The following is a 21,076-nucleotide window of genomic DNA, read 5'->3' as shown; positions in this document are numbered from 1 at the left end:
GAACTATTCCTTCACATGCATTTTCGCCTATCGTGCTGTAAATGAACTGCATGTGTTTGTACCATCAGTGCGGATTGGTTGTGCGCTCTGACTGCTTTATGGAGGGGTGTGAGTCCGTCTCTGGACCTGAAATCCACATGAGCCCCGTTCAGCACCAGAACTCGTATCCCTTCCACGCTCAGACTGCCCTGAACCGCCAGAGTCAGAGGGGTCTCTGAGAAACAGATGAAAACAGATACTGACACTACAGCTACAGAAGAGCAGCTTTATTTAAGAGAAACAGGCAACACACACTCAAAAAACTGTAGTGTGGAAGCTATTTTCATTTAGAAATTGGCTGTAAACTTCAAAGAAACAGCTAGTAATGCATTGAGTTAAAAGCGTTGTATTAAAATAAAAAATTATATCCATTCAAATGAAATAAACTGAGGGGGGGGGGCACCTTTCTAGATTTTAGTTAAATTTTATATCATTTTTTTGTACGGTACAAAATTACTTTATTACTTTAACAGGTACAACTTTATTTAGTGTAGTTATTTTATTGTTTTAACTTAAACTAAATGAAAATGAGAAATGTTGCAATGGAAACTTTTTTAATATTTTAGTTTAACACTTAAATACTTAAAATACACTTAAACACAAAATAAAGTCAAATGAGCTGGGCACCTTTCTAGTTTTTAAGTTTAGTTTTATATAATTTTTTAAAACATTTCCTGTTTTATTGCTGAAGTGAAGCTGTTTTGAAACAACCTGTATAGTATAAAGCATTATATAAATAAATTAGACCTGACCCCATATACTCTAAGAAAAGTCTGTAAAAAAAATGTGCAGTGTTAATATGAAAAAGACAGGTGTTTCACCTTATGAATTATGCAATAATTTGGTCATTTTCTGCCATGAAATTGTTAATTTTTCTGCTTATTTTTGTCTTACAGTGCAGAATCCAGCTCACTAAATATGGTAAACTATCTAAGGTTGCAATCACAAATATGAAAGGATCCTCTCAATTACAACTGACCAATGAGCTGCAGCGAAACTGTGATGAGATCATAGCGCCTGCAAGCTAAATACTGAACTCCTGCTCATTCCAGAACGACGCTGCAATTAGTGCGCTGAACGTCACATCAAATAAAAAACATCCTTTAAATGAAAAAGCACAAGAGATCGTGAGAACAGACTCATCTTAAACATAATGAGCTTTGAGTCTAAGGTCAATGAAACGAGAAGAATCTGACAGCCACACAATGACGCTCGTCTGAACTGAAAATGTCAAAGGTTTAAACATATTCTTTGTTCAATCTACATCTACTATAACATAACTAGATTAAAAAACAGATCTAACCTCCAGGCCAGTGCTATTTTAGTATATTTTAGTTTTATTCATTAGTAGTAATGATGTACTATTACAGTAAATATTTTAAATTCAATTTTATTTTTATATTTTCTGTTTTCACTTCATTTAAATTTTTTTCCTTGTTAGTTTTAGTAATTTTAGTAAATGTTTTTTGTCATTTTTTTAATATGGTAAAAAATTATAATATAAAAATGACAAAAACACAACAAATTATTAAACCTAACTAGAGTGAAAGTGATTATTTTTTTTCATTAAAGTAATCTTTATTACTTTACTTGGTTTTAGATATTTTAGTATTTTAACTAAACAAAAATGAGGAATGTTGCTTTGGCAGCTAGCTGAAATAAAATAAGTTATATATCCATATATCGGTATATATATTTTATTTCAGTTAATGTTCATTTTACACATTACAATAAGGTCCTATTAGATCATTTTAGTCAATGTATTAACATGAATTTACAATAAGCAAAACATGTGTTATAGAATTTAATCGTTTTTGTTAATATTAGTTAATAAAACTGTTAGCTCATGTTAACTCCATTAACATTTAGTTCCATTAAATAATATTAACAGATACGTCTGATTTTAATGTTTTAGTAATAGCTGAAATTAACATGAATTAAGATTAAGAAATGCTTTAATGTAGTTAAGTAATGTTAACAAATGAAGAGAAAACAAAAAGTGTTCAAAAATCAGTTTTCTGCAAGCTGCAATTAAGTTTATTTAGGCATACTTTTAAAAGTACCATTCGGAGACTCCCAAATGATTCCTGAGCCTTCACACAGTCTCACCTCCGCTCTCAGTGTCGTGGTAGTTAGGGTCCAGTCCTTTCTCCAGAGCTTTACTCAACTTCTCCACTGCTCCAGCGTGAACATAATCCAGGAACTTCTTCAGATTGGCCTGTAGAGGGAGACACACACAGACACTTCACCTCCTTCATATAAAAGACCATTTGTACAATTATATATGATCTGTTTTGGCAGCTATCATTTTTTTGTCTTGTATTTACCTTGGTGTGTATCTTCGCTAGTTGTTTCTCATCCAGGTTTGTCTGTTTGTAGACCCGCGTCTTGTATCTGAACTGTAAGTAAAAGACACCAGGAAGAGAGGAAGAACTGGTCAAAGCTTTGTCAGTTTACAAGTTCTGAGAATCAACTTAAATTAGAATAAAACTGACATATGGTCAACTATATAAACAAGGCAGATTTTAACAGAAAGGCTGAGCGATCGGGTTAGGGAAAGTTGTCACGTGTTTTATATGTTTTTTAAATATTTGTATTAATTAACACCACATTTATTAAATGTGTAGTTTATGAAAGCCAAGACAATGATCTAAGTTCATTATTGCTGTTTCATGATTTTTATTTTATTTTAAATTGTGCTTTAATGCCATTAAATTATACATTTTAAACACAAATAAGTTGTGGAAAATAGATATAACATTTCATAATTTGTCATACAATAAGGTCCCATTATTTTATGTCAATGTATTAAATAATATTACCAAAAATTAGCAATACATTTGTTACAGTGTTTAATAATCTTAGAATTGGTTAATAAAAATGTAAATATTCATGGTTAATGTTAGCTCAGGTCCAATAAATATTCATTTTAAAAGATTTATACAAATATAATAAAATATTAAACGGTTCCTATTGTGACAACTTGCCCCTATAGGCTCAACAAGAGACCTGTATTTTGATTATTATTTTTAATAGGTCAAAAATGTTCAAGCTTTTTCGGTGTGAGGTTTAGGAGCATTCTGGGTGTTGTGTAGTGTTTGTGAGCCTGCGATCCTCCACAGCACCTCCAGGTAGGGCACTCCCTTCTCCAGGGACTGGGCGAACTCTCGAAGCAAGCGCTCCTCCTCCAGGAACTTGGCATCTCGTCCGTCTCCAGCTGGCTGGAAGAGGCCGTAATTGTAAACGTCCCACAACGACTCGCTGAGAGAACAAATAATCTGCTGCTTCGCGCTCCAGACGCTTGAATCAGGATCAAACCGCAAACACTTCTACAGACAGAGAGAGAGAAAACAGGTTCATAAGAACAACAGATTGAACTGGATTTAAAGTTCAAAATAACTTTCAGCTTTATTGACGGCATCTGTGATGTGCGGTCGTTCCCCACAGAGCTTCATTTTGAATCAGAACTCATGCAAAAGTCCTGTTTACAGTAATTTAGTTACAATGGATGTCTACTGGAAAGACATCCTGGAGGTTTACAAACAGAAATGTGCAACCTCTATATCTGCATACAACATTTTCATTGTAAACGCATAAAAAAAATTTTTTTGTTACATGAAATAAAATAAACGTTAACCGAATTAAATCAAATATGAAAAACTATTTTAGCTAGCTAGATGCCAAGGCAACATTTCTTATTTTCATATAGTTGAAGTAAAACATCGATTTAAACACACTAAAACTAATTTAAAAAAATATGTAAAATTAAATATTTAAATTATAAAATTTCAATATTGAGTAATATAAAAAGCAATACAAAAACACAGCAAAATTACTAAAACCTTAGCTAAAATTAAAGTGAAAACAGAAAATATAAGAAAAATAATAAGAAAATACAATATTAAAAATATTTTAAAAAATGATAGAATGTCAAGGATACTAAAAATACATTTTAATTATAATTATTATTGAATATTAAATATTATAATTAATTTTATTAAAATGACACAAACCCATTACTGTACAAATATTTGCAATATGCTGATAAATCTGTGATTAAAAAATTCATTAATTGAAACAAAAAAAAAATATTATATTTAAAATGATTAAAATGACACTGAAACCCATTTCTGTAAATATATTTGCAGTACGTTGCAAACATTTTCTATGGTGAACAATAGTGGTCGACCGATATATCGGCCGATATTTGGCATTTTTGAGATAAACCCGATAAGTTTTTCTGTTTGGCCGATGCGATCGATGTGGGACTTTTATTTTGATGGTGCTGAGAGCGGCAGCGCCTGAGCACACAGTGCTCACATTCTCCCAAAGCGAAGCTTTTCGAAGCATTGAATCAATTGAACCAATTGCTTCGAAAAATGATTCGATGTTTCGAAGCAATTGAAACAGCACATGCTGGCGACACCTACTGGTGAAAATATTGTAAAAGCATCAAGAACTCAAATGGAAATGTATTTTTAGAAATAGCTTCTTTTTTTTTCAAAAAAATAATAAACACTGAAATACTATTAAATATTAGTGTTTGGGTTATGCGTTTTATTTAGGTATAATCAAACCCTTAACACACAATGAACTAGATTAATTATTTAATGAATTAATTGATTTATGTAATTATTTAATTAATTGTTTTCATTAGAGCTGTCTATAAAAACCAGCAGGCAAGAGTAGTGTTATCAGTCAGGAGAAGGAGGTGGATTTAATTCTATCATAAACTCATTTTGTTATTTTTAAGGTATGATGTGACTTGTAGGTTGAAAGTATTGAATGTTTTTACACATTTTTAAACTATATAGCCATCTGTGCTAAAGGGAAGTTATCTTTTGTTTAACCCACAACATCAGGCCCTAAATTCTTTATATTTTATTTTAAAACTTAAGTGGGATTTCATGTCACATGATTAACTTCCCAATGCACACAAACTTCCTAGAATTCTGAGTGCCCTGTTAGTTACAGTGTTTACTTCATTTGTAATTATATTTTTATTAAATATTTATTTGTGAAAAATACTTTCTCATCTGAAGTATAAGTATGTTTATTTTACACATTTATTTTTTAATAAATTTCAAATTTCTTAAATATTAATTAACATTAAATGAAATTAAATCGGCTTTATATCGGTCATCGGCCACCCTGCTTTACAAGATATCGGCTGTCAAAAAACCAATATCGGTCGACCACTAGTTAACAACAACATGTCAAAGATTATATTGAACCTGAAACATTTTGTATGTTTAAAATATTAATGACACCTGTTGAATATGTATATGATACAACATATTTGTGTGTTGTTTGCATTGGAACTTAATCACTTTTACAAGCCCTTTCAAAAGCTTTAAAACAGGCTTCTGGCGGACTGTAAACCATAAACCATCTTGCATATTAAAATCCAACACCAAACTTCATAATATTCAGCTTTATCTGGGGATTGTTAATGTGCAGCGATTGAGCACGTTAAAGTGAGCTGCTAATCGAGTCAGGAGATGAGATGAGTTTAGATGAGAGCGATTTTGACATTAAATCAGGTCAGAGCTCCAACACAAATCACCAGAGAAACTCAAGCTCAAGTGTGTGTGTTTATTTAAAATTTGCCCAGAATAGCTTGACACACACACTAATATACAAACGCAGTAAATATTCCTTCATTACCGAGTCCCATGTTCCCCTTTTCTCCCCTGAATTAATTTATTTTTAAATTTTCTTCTAATGTCTCAATCCCTCCCACGATAACCTTGGGAGACACAACAGATCCAGAGTATATTAAAGTGTGTGTGTGTGTGTGTGTGTGTGTGTGTGTGTGTGTGTGTCTGTGTGTGTTTCTTTGAAGATTTCAGAAGCTCATAAGAAACATATACTGTTGTACAGAGTGTGTGTTTAGGAATGATGCGTGAGCATCAGATCTTACAAAAGCGATGTTTGCAATCATTTTAAGATATCTGACTTTTTTGGTGTTTTGGAAAATGTGAGCACAGTCTGAGACATTATTGAGATCTCTTCTGAAACTCTAGAGGAGACACATCAGAGTCTAGGAATCATTTTCGCATGAGAAACATCTGAGAAGCAGAAGACTTAAGCAAAAGTCTCCATTCACTCTCCATGTCATCAGAATGCTGTGAAGGATAATTAGAAATTGACCAATATTGTACCTAAGTGCCAAATAAGCAATATGTAGAGAAGATGTGACATTATTGCTTCATAATATTATTCATTATTATTTTTATTTCATTTATTTGACACAATAACTAAAAAAATCACTACAAAATAAATGAAAAATAAATTATAGTATCAATAATAATACAACCAGTTTTTAATAATTATATTTCCATATATTTGACATAATAATAACCAAAAAAACTACAATAAAATAAAATGTTAAGAATTATTATTAATTATTATGTCCACTTTAATTTATTTTATTCATACTAATTTAACAACAGTAACTAAATATTATTAATATTAATAATAATAAGATAATCTGTTTTAACAGATTTTATTTGTATTTTTAATGAACAATAAAAACTATAAAAAAATACACCACAAATACAAAACAAAAACATTATTAATGATTAATAATAATAATAATAGAATATATTCTAAATTATTGTTTTATTTATATTTATATGAATAAACAAGAAAATAATTTAATTACACTACAAATATAAAAATAAATAATAATAATATAATCAATTTTAAAATGTTACTTATATTTATTTGACACAATTACTATTAAAAATTATATTATATTATATTAATTTATAAAATAAAAGTAATTTATAATAATAATGACATTACGCTGTATGTTATAGTTATTGATAGAAGTCAAATTAATATTGGTGAACGCAAATATCTGTACCATATCTGTAGCTGAAAAATTTAAGAAATGGAGTAGAGAACTTGTCTAAATGATAATTGGCACATCGTTAGTACAAATTGCGAGTGCATGTGAAGTGTGTGCAAAGAGAAATGCACTGACCGTTTGTTTGATGTCAGGGATGCCGATGCGGAACACAATCACGGCAAATTGCGAGTCTTCCACAGGTGTGACCGTGGTCATGCTGCGCTCCATCAGACGCCGCCGGGCCTGCTGATTGGTCAAGACCGGGTGATACAGTGGCTGATTGGTTGTCTGATGATAAAGAGTCGGCTGACTGGGTAAATGCGGGATTCCTCTTTGGGCGGAGTTAACGGCCCTGGGCTGCCGCTCTCCTCTCTGCCATCCAATCACAACGGCTGCCGGTTTGGATCCATCCGTCTTGCGTCCGGCCCGGTTCTGGTGTTCCTTGTCTCCCATGTCAATCATCCCATTTTGTTTCAATCTCTTCAATCGCTCCTCCTCGTCCTCCTCATCCTCACCCTCTTTGTCTTCGGCGCTGCCAAAAAAACGCTTGGTGTTTCCCAGCATCCTTTGCTGCACCGTGTCAGCAAGCAGTGTTGATGTCCTGGCGCTGAGTCATGCTGCTTATCGGCGTACCGCCTAATGTTAAACAGACTGAAAAAACCAGTCAGTGAAAATAATCAGTGATGCATTTCATGTTATTGATATTAAAATAAATTCCAATTCCATAAACAGTCAGTATAAAGGCACACCTACAGAAACCAGAAAATGACTTGGACCAGTAAGGGACCACAGCAATGCACTGACAACAACTCATAACTCCCTGGCAACACACTAATCATTCAAACACCATAGCAACGCACTGACAACCACACAACACCCTAAAAACACCCTAACAATCACTCAACACCCTAGCAACAAACTAACAATCACTCAAAACCCTAGCAATGCACTAGCAACCACTCAGAACATCCTAGCAACACTCTAACCATTAAAACACCATAGCAACACACTAGCAACCACTCAGAACACCCTAACAACACACTAACAACCACTCAGAAAACACTAGCAACACACTAACGATTCAAACACCCTAGCAACACACTAACAAACCACACAATCACCAACGACACACTAACAACCACTCAACACCCTAGTAAAGCACTTACGACCACTCAGAACACCCTAGCAACAATCTAACAACCACTCAACACCCTAGTAAAGCACTTACAACCACTCAGAACACCCTAGCAACAATCTAGCAACCACTCAGAACACCCTAGCAACAATCTAACCATTCAAACACCATTGCACCACACTAACAACCACACAATCACCAACGACACACTAACAACCACTCAGAACATCCTAGCAATGCACTAACCAATTAATCACCCTATCAACCACTTAATCACCCTATCAACACACTAACAACAACTCAACACCCTAGTAAAGCACAAAGAACCACTCAGAATACCCTAGCAATGCACTGACAACCACTCAACACCCAACACCCCTAATAAAAACTCAACACCCCAGCCAGCGGACTGACATCCACATAGAAAACAAGACAAAGAACTAACAACCACTCAGAACACTTTGGTAAATGCATAGCAACACCCTGGTAACAACATAGCAAATCCTTAAACAATAACAGCACGTTTTAGTCAGAAAAGGCTTCAGAAACCTTTCATTTAATAAAGATCTGCAAGCTAAGTGTGTGGGACTTTTCCCACAATTTATTTCTAAAAATAACAAATTCTTGCCATTTCTCCAGGGCACACAGACTGGATTGAATTTGCGGAAGACTGAGAGTTGACTTTAGGCTAAATTGCAGAGCGATTTAGTTGTTCTCTGTGTATCTCTATGTGCTGGTGACGTCCATATGCATCTCCAAGATGAGCTCATGGTTCTTAGTTTGCTATTGTTAAAACTTCACCAAACATTTGTGAGCCTGAAAAGACATCAAACCAAAATAAACAGCTGCAGACGCATTTATGCTACAGGGATCATTATGGTTCTCTTTTCAAAGAAAAATATTTAGAATTGCAAAAATATCAAAAAATATTGGAGAGTGTGGTTTCTCCGCCCCTCCTTCTCAGAATCCATGTTCATGCGTGTTGCCAGTTTGAGAACACGCAACAGGAACAAGCTCAACTGATGGGCCTTACACTGCAAGTTGATGAGGTGATTTATCCATGCTTTAATATTCCTCTTGTCATAGAGGGTTTTTTTTAGATGGATACAGAGGTTTTTAGGTCAGGTAGAATCTCTGACGCAGTTAATTTGCTGGCTTTCATGGCTGCTGTGTTTTCAACCAACTGGCACCCCTGGGTACTGAAACTATTGGGTAAATTGCCAGGGGGCAGAGTCACACAGACCAAAATAAAAACAGACATTCCGACACGGAACACACATTTCAAAGCAGAATAACTGGTTGTAGCATCTAATTACCTGCAAACATATTATGGGATTTTTCTACTTTAGTACTGTCAAAGAAATTACATACAGCACCTTTTAAATCCTGTCTAAAATTCATTGACCAGCAAGCAAAACAGTCCTGAGTACTTAAATGTCAAAACTTAAAATGTTTCAATTTTAATCTGTCTTTATTCCATAATGAGTGTTGCAACTGCTCCAGCCTCAAAGTCATGATAAAATATTTTATGTGGTGTCATGCATATTCATTTTTACCCACAAACCACTGATAAAACAGATATTTTTTAATCTTAAATTTGAATTCAATCACACCAAAACTTTAGACAGCATAAGAAAAAACTGGATATTTGAGGACATATTCTTAACACTGAGCATGTGTGATTGAAGTGCTATACAAATAAATCAACTTGACTTGCAGATTGCATCGGTTGCATCGAGCATGTGATCTGGGTCACTGTCCTGTAGCTTTGTGTAGCATCAGCCCGCTGCATTTCTGTTGTTTAATTGCACACAAGAGGGACACTGACTCACTGGATTTATTTATATAATTTTTCAGTCAGCATGTTTATGCCTCCCCTTTATTCTACACACAAATGCCTTAAACAGCATAACTGCACATGCACCAGATAACTGCACCTCTCCCTCGATGCCTGTCATCTGTACAGTAAATACTGTAAAGAGACACTGACGTCAGTGACATCCACATTTAGAAAGTGTCCTGTAAACCTCCAGAGATCTCCATCACCTCATTACTGATGGCTCATGGTGACAGATTCACCCCTTCACAGCTTTAGATAGTTATTTACCTTAAATATCACAACCTGTTTTGTGGTTCATCAAGTGCACATTCACCCACTGGAAATACTGAAATAGTTAATATGATTATTGGAATACTATTTTTATTTCTTCGTTTCTATATATTTAATATATTTTAAATTTAATATATAATTTGGGGTTTTAATAATTTAGTTTTGGATCTTTGGATAACATATTATCCAAATAATAAGTTTAAGATTATAATATTACCAAAAAATTATCTAACATTTATTTCATACTAAATAAATATAAAATTATCCAAATAATAAGATATATTTTGGATAATACAAAGCTATTTTGGATCTTTATATTATGGATATTATTTATCATTATATATCTCTGTTTTCAAATTCAGCATATTCTTCATTTTTTTGAAATGCTGAAAATGCATGAATTTTCAGATCTCTTATAACAAAGTTACATTTTTAGTGTGTGATGTATCAGAAATAGATTACCTAAAGGATAGGCTGGTGTAAAAAGACAACGTAAATTATGCTGTAGTAGTTTCTGTGATCAGTTTATACAGAAAACGCCACAAAATAAGTGATAAATACAGAATATTTCACTGATATGGCCAAGTAAAAAATACTAATTTACCTGCTTTAAACAAAACTCTGAATATCATTCAAAGATCAGATGCCACTAACCTGGTAAATTTTGGTAAATCCAGTGACAATTTATCCGGAAAAGCACACGCTGAATCAACCCAGTACCTTGTGAACACAATTTTGTTTCCAGATGGACTGATAAAAACCCTTTGATCTATAAAAAATAACAATCAGATTGCTAAAGAAAGTGTTTCCCCATTTTAAGTGTGAAATATACATTGGACAGTCAGAGAGAGACTGTGTGGTGTCTGATGTTCAGACTAATATTTCGACTTGTTAAAACAAGCTGTTAGTAAACTTGACTGGTTAAACTGGTGCCAATTCAAGAGTGAAGCAGGCCAGCGAGACACAGATGGTCTCCTTCATAAAATCTCCAAATCAATTGCTCACTCCACCTATAAAAATACAGCGATGTCGAAATAAAGCTCTAAATCAAGAGTTTCTGATACAGGTTTCCATTGAGTCTGGAGTTAATCAGGGTCAGCCACTGAAAACATAGTGATGTCTCACTGGTTAAGTCAGTTAAGTAGCCTGGTGGAAACACCAACACACCAGAGGTAATCATGTAAAGGGAATTTTACAAAATATATCCAGATTGTATCTATACAGTTGTGGTCAGAATTATTGACACCCTTGGTAAATATGAACAAAGGCGGCTGTGAAAATTAATCTGCATTGTTAACCTTTCATTGGATAAGAATTTAAAATGGGGGGAAATATCATTATGAAATATACGTTTCTCTCTAATAGATATTGGCCACAATTAATAGCACCCTTTTATTCAATACTTTTTGAAACCTCCATTTGTCAGTTTAACAGCTCTACATTTTCTCCTATAATGCTTGATGAGGTTAGAGAACACCTGACAAGAGATCAGAGATCATTCCTTCATCCAGAATTACTCCAGTTCCTTCAGATTCACAGCTCCATGACGGTGCTTCTTCTCTTCAGTTCACCTCACTCATTTTCTACAGGGTTCAGGTCAGAGGACTGGAATGGCCAGCAGAAGCTTGGTTTTGTGCTCAGTGACCCATTTTTGTGTTGTTTTTGAGGTTTGCGTTTAGATTATTGTACGGTTGGAAGATCCAAACATGGCCCATAAGATTTCTAACGGAGTCAGTCACTTATATTTTATCTGTTGGTATTTGATAGAATCCATGATGCCATGCGTCTAAACAAGATGTCCAGGACCTCCAGCAGAAATATAGGCCCACAACATCAAAAATACAGCAGTATATTTCATTGTACACATGGGGTATTTATTATCCCTGTGTTCACCAAACCCATCTTGAGTGTTCGCTGCTAAAAAGCTAATTTATTAGTTTCATCTGACTATAGAAGCCAGTCCCATTTGAAGTTCAAGTCGTGTCTGATAACTGAATATGCTGGGGTTTGTTTTTGGATGAGCTAGGAGAATTTTTCTTGAAACCGTCCCAATCAACATATGGTGATATAGGTGCTGTTTGATGATTTAAGGTTTTCTGACCCCGAAACCCAACCTTTATCTACAATTAGAATAAGAAATAATTTGATGTTGATTGGAAATTCTTAATTATTGCCCTGATGGTGGAAATGGGAATTTTCACTGCTCTAGCTCTTTCCTTAAAGCCACTTCACTAATTTGTGAAGCTCAGTTATCTTTTGCTGCACATCAGAAATATATTCTTTGGTTTTTCTCATTGTAATGGTGTAACGAGGAGTCAGTGACGTTAGGATCCATGTGCAGCTTTATTAAAACCGAATGCAAATCAAACAAGCAGAGTTCAATCACGAGCTTAGAACACAACGCAGAGTTCGGGCTGAGGATCAGGGCTGGCGGCAAACACACAGGATAATCGAATAACAGGGCAGGTTGAATCAGAAAAGGCAGGCAGCAGAGAATCAGAGTCCAGTAAACAGTCCAGGTCATACACGGGGAAAACCGCTCAGAAACGTTTGCATGGCAAGACAAGACTTCACAATAAGGTAACTGAAGGAACAGCTTAAATAGGCCAGAGTCAATGGGAAACACCTGTGAGTGTAATCAGCCACAGGTACGGGGTATATGGGAATTGGAGTCAATGATGGTTAATACTCAGGTGACGGCGCCCTCTGGTGGCAAACGGAGAGAGCCACAGAGGCTGAATTCGTGACAGATGGATGATTAAGGGAATTTGGACAATTCACCTCCTATTTATATTTCTTTGAAACAGGAAGCCATGGCTGGATAATTTCATGTTCATAATAATAATAATAAATTTATTTGTAATGCGCCTTTCTTAAACTCAAAGCGCTACAACATGTACAAACAAAATAACAAATCAACCAAAACTACATAATATCAAAATAAAATCACAGTAAATAATCACAAATTAAAAGCTTTACTAAAAAGATGCGTCTTAAGAAGTTTCTTAAACAAATCCAAGGAAGCAGCATTCCCAATGAACGCAGGTAATGCGTTCCATAGCTTAGGCCCGTTATAAGAAAAAGCACTCAACCCCATGGTTTTTAATTTACAAAGAGGCTGATACAAGGAGAGACAACCAGCAGAGCGAAGAGAGCGAGAAGGAGTAGAAAGAGTGACCAAATCACAGATGTAATCTGGAGCCAGCCCATGCACAGCTTTATAGATTAAAATCAGAGTTTTAAAATCAATACGTGATTGAACCGGGAGCCAATGAAGTTGCTGGAGCACTGGGGTAATGTGATGGCGTGCAGTTGTATAAGTCAAAACTCGCGCAGCTGAGTTTTGTATATATTGCAATCTCTTAACAGAACTTGCTTGTAAACCCCCAAAGAGAGAATTACAATAATCGAGCCGTGATGTGATGAAGGCATGAATAAGCCTCTCAGCATCAGGCTTGGAAAGAAAGGGTCTAATGCGAGCAATGTTACGAAGATGGAAAAAAGCAACTTTAGTTATGTTTTTGAAATGAGAATTAAAAGTCAGCTGAGCATCAAAAATCACGCCTAAATTACGCACCTGGGCATAAGGATATATTTGAGTACTGTCAATTGAAAACTGAAAATTTTAAATTACTGCACTTATTAACATTAGATGGAGTTCCAATTAATAAAATTTCAGTTTTAGAACCATTTAGCTTTAGAAAGTTGTGTTTCATCCATGCCTTGATTTCCAGCAAACAGGCAGAAAGAGTCAAAGAGGAAGTAGTGGAATCAGGCTGAGTGCTAAAATAAATCTGGGTGTCGTCCGTGTAACACTAACAATGATAACCCAGGCTGTACTTCTGAATAATCTGCCCAAGAGGTAGCATGTAAACACTAAATAAAACAGGACCCAGAACTGACCCCTGAGGGACACCCTGACACAAAGGCACAGTCTGAGATCTGTTAGTACCCAGGTAAACAAACTGAGAACGTTGTGAAAGATATGATTTAAACCAGTTCAACACAGTTCCAGAAAGACCAATCCATCTATGTAGTCTGTCCAATAATATGCTGTGACATATCGTATCGAATGCAGCACTAAGACCTAACAGAACCAAAATGCCACAAGCCCCAGAATCGACTATAATAAGAAGGTCATTTAAGACCCTAACTAAAGCAGTCTCCATGCTGTGTCCAGACCTAAACCCAGATTGAAAAGGCTCCAGTAGGCTGTTTGTGTAAAGATGAGTTTGGAGTTGGCTAACAACCACTCGCTCAAGGACTTTTGCCAGGAATGGTAAATTAGAAATTGGCCGATAATTAGACATCACAGCAATATCACTCCCAGGCTTTTTTAGAACCGGTGTAACTGCTGCCATTTTTAAAACAGGTGAAACAATCCCTTCACTGAGTGAGGCATTGACAATAGCAGTAATGTGGGGTACAATAACAGACAAACAGTTGTTCAATACAGTAGTTGGGAAAGGATCCAATATACAAGTAGTTGAATTCATTGACAAAACAAATTTAGAAATTAAATCAAAATCAACAACCTTAAAACTTGAGAGAACATGATCAGAGACATTTGGAGGATGCAACTCAACAAATTCAGACACATGATCACAGGCAATAGAACTATAGATATTGTCAATTTTAGATGAAAAGTAATTGAGAAACTCATTACACTGCTCGGTAGTGGAACAGTTAATGTTACTAGAAGGTTTAATAAGATTGTTGACTGTTCTAAACAGGACTCTGGGATTAGAGATGTCACTACTAATAATTGTAGAATAGTATGACATTTTTGCAGATTTGAGAGCATTGTGATATTCAATCTGATGCTGATCAAACATTGATCTATGAACTGTTAGTCCAGATTTTTTGTATATCCGCTCCAAATGCCTGCCTTTAGCTTTCATTCGACGTAACTCAGATGTATACAAGATCTCTCGAAAGAAACAACACGTTTTTTCAAAGGGGCAATCTCATCCAGAATACAAGTAAAAACAGCATTATACTGGTCAACAGAGGCCACAACCGGTAAGTCACCAATAGTAAGACTAAGATGGTCAAGATCAATATCACAGATTTTCCTAAAACAGATAACACGCTCTTTCACAGTCTGCAGGGAAGGAGGAATCAGATAGAACGTGAGAAGCTTGTGGTCACTTATACATACATGAGTATAATCAAGTTGTTCAATGATTACTCCTACAGTGCAAACCAGATCTAATGTGTGACCGTGTTTATGCACTGGAAAGTTAACACGCTGAGTGAGGTTAAAACATTCTAAAATGTCCATAAAGCTCACTGTGTTAGTGCATTCCACGCTATCAACATGAATATTTAAATCACCAGTTAAGAGAACAACTGGACAGATTGCACTGGCAAGCGTCAGAAACTCAGTAAATTCTGAGAAAAACACAGAGTTAGGTTTGGGAGGACGATAAATATTTAACACCGAAACTGGTGAGAGACCATTCAATTTAAATGCCAAGCATTCAAATGATGAAAAACAAGGCAATGAGACTTCAGTTAAAGCAACATCAGATCGATAAATGACAGCAAGACCGCCACCTCTGCTGGTGGAACGCAGCCGGTCTATATAGGTGTAACCAGGCGGAGCACATATATTTAGATTAAGATTATTTGTCTGATGCCACGTTTTCACAAAGGCAGAAAAAGTCCAGTTCTTTGTCTACAACAATGTCACAGATTGAAGCCGCTTTGTTGTTTATAGAGCGAGCGTTTAGATGCGCAAACCTGATCGTGTCAAGGCAGACACCTCCACTAGATGCAGTAGACTTCTGAAGGTAGGAGAAGTTCGCAGGACAAACACGACGCGGAGATAGATGGTGACGATCCAAGCACCTCTGAGTCCAAACTGACCTTATTCCGGCACCGCTTGCTTGCAAATTCCGACGGGAGCCTCGATGAAAGTATTTTGGCCGGTGAAGGAGATGTAGTGAGCGCAGTGTATCCAGAACACATGTAGCAGGAGGTGCAGAGTGATCAAACTGAAAAAGTTCTGGAGCAGAGTATTTTAGCATGATGAAGTACGGGTGATCAAAGTAAATCTTGCCGTAAACTCCAAATAAAACCAGAACTAAACCAAGTCAAATCCAGGAAGGCCGCATATTAGCAGCGGGTAGGTGATGGAGAAGCGGCAACCACATTGTGCCAGCGTCCCCTCACACCACCATCGTGAACGTAAACAGGTGGGTGAAAAATGGATAATCACACTGGAGTGCTCAAAATTGTAAATCTGAATGGGAATATAATTCAGAGATATTTTACTCATAAGAATTTCTAGGGGTACCAATAATTCTGTCCAACGTGTATTTGAGAAAAACATTTATTTCATAATGATATTTTCCCCCATTTTCAATTGTTTTAGTTCAATGAAAGGTTAGATTTTTGTGATTTGTTTTAAATAAAAGATCAAAAGGATTAATAAGGCAGGTTTATTTTCAGAGCCTTCTTTGATCATATTTACCAAAGGTGCCAATAATTCTGACCACAACTGTATATATGATTTTAAATAATAACTACATTATTTTATTTATTTCTTTAAATATCAGTTAGTAATTAAATGTCAGTAATTCCATATGTGTAGTTAGATAGAATAGAAGAATTTTGACCAGAAAGTAACAAAATATTGCATAAATATGTTGCGTCAAACACAAAAACTAAACAAAATGAACCCTACCACAGCATCCAAAACACAACATGTGCTGGACACTGCAGAAGTGTTTGCATTCATGTATAAATCCAGCCTTGCTTTGTTATATTGAACTATTTTGCACTTTGTATAACGTTTGTTGAAAATTCTCCAACCATGAATGACATGTAAGAAGACACGTCAAACACATGCATGAATCCGCTCTCAGCAGCTAATAAAACCTGACCAATGAGAAAGTAGAGAAGTGTTTCTCGCTCGCCTGATTAGCTCTCTGCTGTATAATTGGCAGTTGACTGGGGCAGGTGGGGAAAAATAGAGCACTGGCCTCATTTTGCTCTCTAGAGACGATTCAGAGAGAGTAACGCAGGCGCCACACAGAAACCAGCAGCCCAAGGACAAAGCAGGAAGAGTAATGATACGAGACCAGGCCACGAAAACAGCAAAGAGACAACAGAAACCGGTGTTTGAGGACACCGGACACAAGACGAGGCCTGTCAAACAATACCATACCGCAGTGAAACATATGCGAGTTAGTCAGTAGTCCAACAGAACCAATATTGGGTGACATAAATAACTAAATGCAGCACTTTTTCCACACATGTTTTGTCCAAGCGTCCATTCAGCTGGCTTGCTCCCTTTTTTGTGAGAAGAAACCCTTTTACACACACCTCCTGTCGTATTGTACTTCATTCTCTCACATACATAGCGCACCGCCCCCCTCCTATGTAGGACAGGGTGAATATAGATATATTTCCAGTGAATTGGTCCCCAGAAACTTTAATTGGAGAACTTCCATGGAACAGACTGTCCCACTTTTATAACCCGTTAAAAAGAAGTGGAGCAACCAGGTCCGGCATTGGTCCCTTCATGTCTCTCACTCTCTTTGTGTCTCTCGCCGGCCATCGCTCCATTAAAAAAGAATGACAGCGCAGATAACGGATTAAACCGAGTGTTGGTGGTCTTTTCTGCTTTCCCTGGAGCTCAGAGTGAGATTGCACTCTTGAGAAAAGCACAAAAGTGCTTTCTTTTTCCATTTCACACCTGCTAAAAAGCCGTGGTGACAGAGATCATGAATGGTGCTTATCATTGTGAAAATAGATAAATCATACATGAGATTTATTGTGAGTAACTGTAAACTGCCTTTGTTAAGCCAATGCATTCGAATGCACATGATTTACAAAAACAGTACTAAACAACCCAATAATATTAAATGGATTCTAAAGTTTGGGGCCGACAGGATTTATTTGTTCAGGAAAGAAATTTCACCTGCTCACCAAGGGTGCATTTAAAAAAAAAAAAAGCAGTAAAAACAGCAATATTGTGAAATATTTTCTATATGAATATATTTTAAAATGTTTATTTCTGTGATGTGCAGCTGGATTTTACAGCATCATTCCTCCAGTCTTCAGTGTCACATGATGCTTCAGAACTGTTAAAAACAGTTATGCTGCTTCGTATGTTTGCAGAAACTGATGCATTTAAGTTTTTACAGGATTATTGATGCATTGAAAGTTCAAAAGAACAGAACTGATTTGAAATAGAAATCTTTTGTAACATTACAAACACCTTAAATATCAATTTAATGCTTCCTTGCTGTGTTCATTTATTTTAAAAAGAATCTTTCTGACCCTAAACTTTTGCTCCACAATGCTAGGATGCTAAACTGTTTTGATTGGTTACTACACTGGATGGTTGCAAATTCTCTAGATTTGGTTAAAGCCTCTTCTTCAATTAAGTCTGTGGAACTTCTTCACTAATTTAATCATAAGTCTAATCACCTATTAAATATTAAAGCACACCTCTGTTTGTTTAAAAAAAAGCAAACGTTAATAATAAACCATGTCACATTCAGGAACAGCCCCTTACAGAGCTACGTGATCAACCATCCTCTTACGTCCAGTAATTTAGAGTGGAACATCTCCTGCTGCTATGACAAAAGCCACATAAACTGTCAAAACTATACAGATGCAGTGACCAGTGTTGCTAAAATTATCCCACCATGTTGTCCTACAAAAACCACTAGCGCATGTGAAGCTGATAAATCTCCTGCAGTGAACAAACGGAGTAATCTCAGCTGATCATAAATAAACTGAAGGGTGGAGAATCAAAACCGAACCACTTCCTTGAATACGAATGCATAATCAACATGTTCTGTATGTTTGAGGATAATCAAGAAAAGGGTTTTTCATAGATTGCTTAACTTTGGGATTAAGTCTTTACTTAATTTACTTAATTTGTAAAAGGCCACTTTAAGGGTTATGAAACTCTGATTCAGAGCTAGTTAGTTGTGCTTTTGTGGTGCCAAAAGTGAAGAGTGTGACTCAATGCGTTGCTAGATTTGTTTTTCAGCAATACACAGCCAGTGATACACCATTACCGCTTACTGCCTCAATGCTTATGCCATTAAATATTCATGCACTGTTTAGTTTCAAACATAATCCAGCATGCACTATTTTTTGTAATACACTTTAAATTACTAAATTAGAGTGGATTTACATGCCAAAATTGACATGCTGATTTTCAGTAAACTACTAAAGTAAACAACTACTGCATGATTGTTACATGCTTAATTGTTCAATAAATGTTAATAAACATTATACATATGCAAAAAAAAAAAAAAAAAGATTTTATTAATTAGTGTCAAATATCAAAACTGGCAATTAATTGCTAATCCAGATAAAATTATGAACAGCGTTTAACTGGTACAAGATAACTCAGAGTGACGTTTACACAGGAAATCACAGTGCCCAGCCCAAATAATTAGCAGAAGCTTTAGATAAGGAACCAAACGAGGAGGAAACCCACAGCCGTGACCTCGTTCAACAACATACTGGAGGTCAGCACTCCAGAAGAGAGGAGGAGTACGAGAGAAAACTGGGACGAGGAGAGACAGAACGCAAATGATGCTGGGAAAAAGCTCAGGACACGAGAATGGAAAAAAAGAAAAGCACACACACGCAAGACCAGAGAAACTCCACTAACACACAACAATCAGTCCACAACTCCTAAACGTCACAGACTGACCCATGCTGCTCTCAGATGGATGGATAGATGGAACGGTAGACAGAACAATAGACAGACAGATAGAATAAGAGAAAGACAGATTGAACAATCTATAGAATGATAAACAGACAGAGATACAGATAGATAGAGACAGAACAAACAAGTGAATGAACAATGGATGGAACAGCAAACGGAACAGATTGAACGACAGAAAAAAGAATAGACAGATAGAATGATAACTAGAATGATAGATGGAATGACAGATAAAACAATGGATGGATGAATAGATGCATGCAAGGATGGATGGATGGATGGATGGATGGATAGATGCATGCAAGGATGGATGAATGGATGGATGGATAGAATAATAGTTTGGATGGATGGATGGATGGATGGATGGATGGATGGATGGATGGATGGATGGATGGATGGATGGATGGATGGATGGATGGATGAACAGAACAATAGACAGTCATACTGACAGACAGAACCAAAAATAGAAAACAATGATAAAATGATAGATAGATTGAATGATAGAACGGACAATAGATGGATGGATGGATGGATGGATAGATAGATAGTAATATTTCAGTTATTAATGCAAGGCACTAGAAAACAGGAAGTGACCCAGTGCAACAGGTCTGGCTGACTCTCTGATAGCTGACGTGCTGTTTTTTGAGCATGTGACAGACGAAGACAGACGGGTTTTTAAAAGGGAGTCAAGCATGCCTCTTTTGCATACAATGAAAGATAACCACGTTTTGACCATGAAAGTGTCTTTACAATATCACACAACTTTTGCACAACTTCAATATGACTACTGAAGTCACATGATGCTTTTTGAGAAAACCAAAGCGTCACATGACTTCACCAAACTTCAGAGCATACTGACTAATAATCTCAGATCCACAGCTCTGAAAAACCATTCACATTTCTGCACTGCATTTCAGCTTCAACTTCAAACTTCGCTTTTGGTTACAAATTGTTATTAATGTAAACCTGGCAAAACTATGAGCATATTTTTTATATTTACACATGCATTTGGCAGATGCTTTTTTCCAAAGCAGCTTGCATTGCATTTGAGGTATATGTTTTATCAGTTCATGCATTCCTTAAGAATGAAACCCATGACCTTGGTGTTGCTAACACCATGCTCTACTGTTCGAGCAAGAGAAATATGAACATGTGAATGAAATCTGAAAGACTATAACTGAGTAAAATCGAATGGCTAATTGAGCTCAAACACAAATGAACGGTTCCCACTTTCTC

General features: G+C 36.0%; 1 protein-coding gene and 1 gene segment (V, D, J or C); both read right to left on the bottom strand.

The window, feature by feature from the left end:
• LOC306863250 (SH3 and multiple ankyrin repeat domains protein 1-like) overlaps nt 1–8,201 on the bottom strand; it is a gene marked incomplete at both ends in the record, with an annotated part of 41,276 nt that extends 33,075 nt beyond the window's left edge. Inside the window, 6 exons of the mRNA XM_079406501.1 lie at nt 63–214; nt 2,149–2,257; nt 2,367–2,438; nt 3,165–3,368; nt 7,031–7,496; nt 8,188–8,201. Of these exons, the coding sequence (XP_079262627.1) occupies nt 63–214; nt 2,149–2,257; nt 2,367–2,438; nt 3,165–3,368; nt 7,031–7,496; nt 8,188–8,201 (1,017 nt within the window). The remainder of the gene's footprint in view (nt 1–62; nt 215–2,148; nt 2,258–2,366; nt 2,439–3,164; nt 3,369–7,030; nt 7,497–8,187) is intronic.
• The window catches only part of LOC306863410 (Ig kappa chain V-III region MOPC 63-like), a 773,265-nt gene that overhangs the window by 196,665 nt on the left and 555,524 nt on the right, over nt 1–21,076 (bottom strand).

Source organism: Barbus barbus (genome assembly GCF_936440315.1).
Source record: "Barbus barbus genome assembly, chromosome: 44".
Classification (NCBI taxonomy): domain Eukaryota; kingdom Metazoa; phylum Chordata; class Actinopteri; order Cypriniformes; family Cyprinidae; genus Barbus; species Barbus barbus.
The sequence above is the reverse complement of the archived record's forward strand: the minus strand, read 5'-3'. Positions and strand labels throughout refer to the sequence as shown.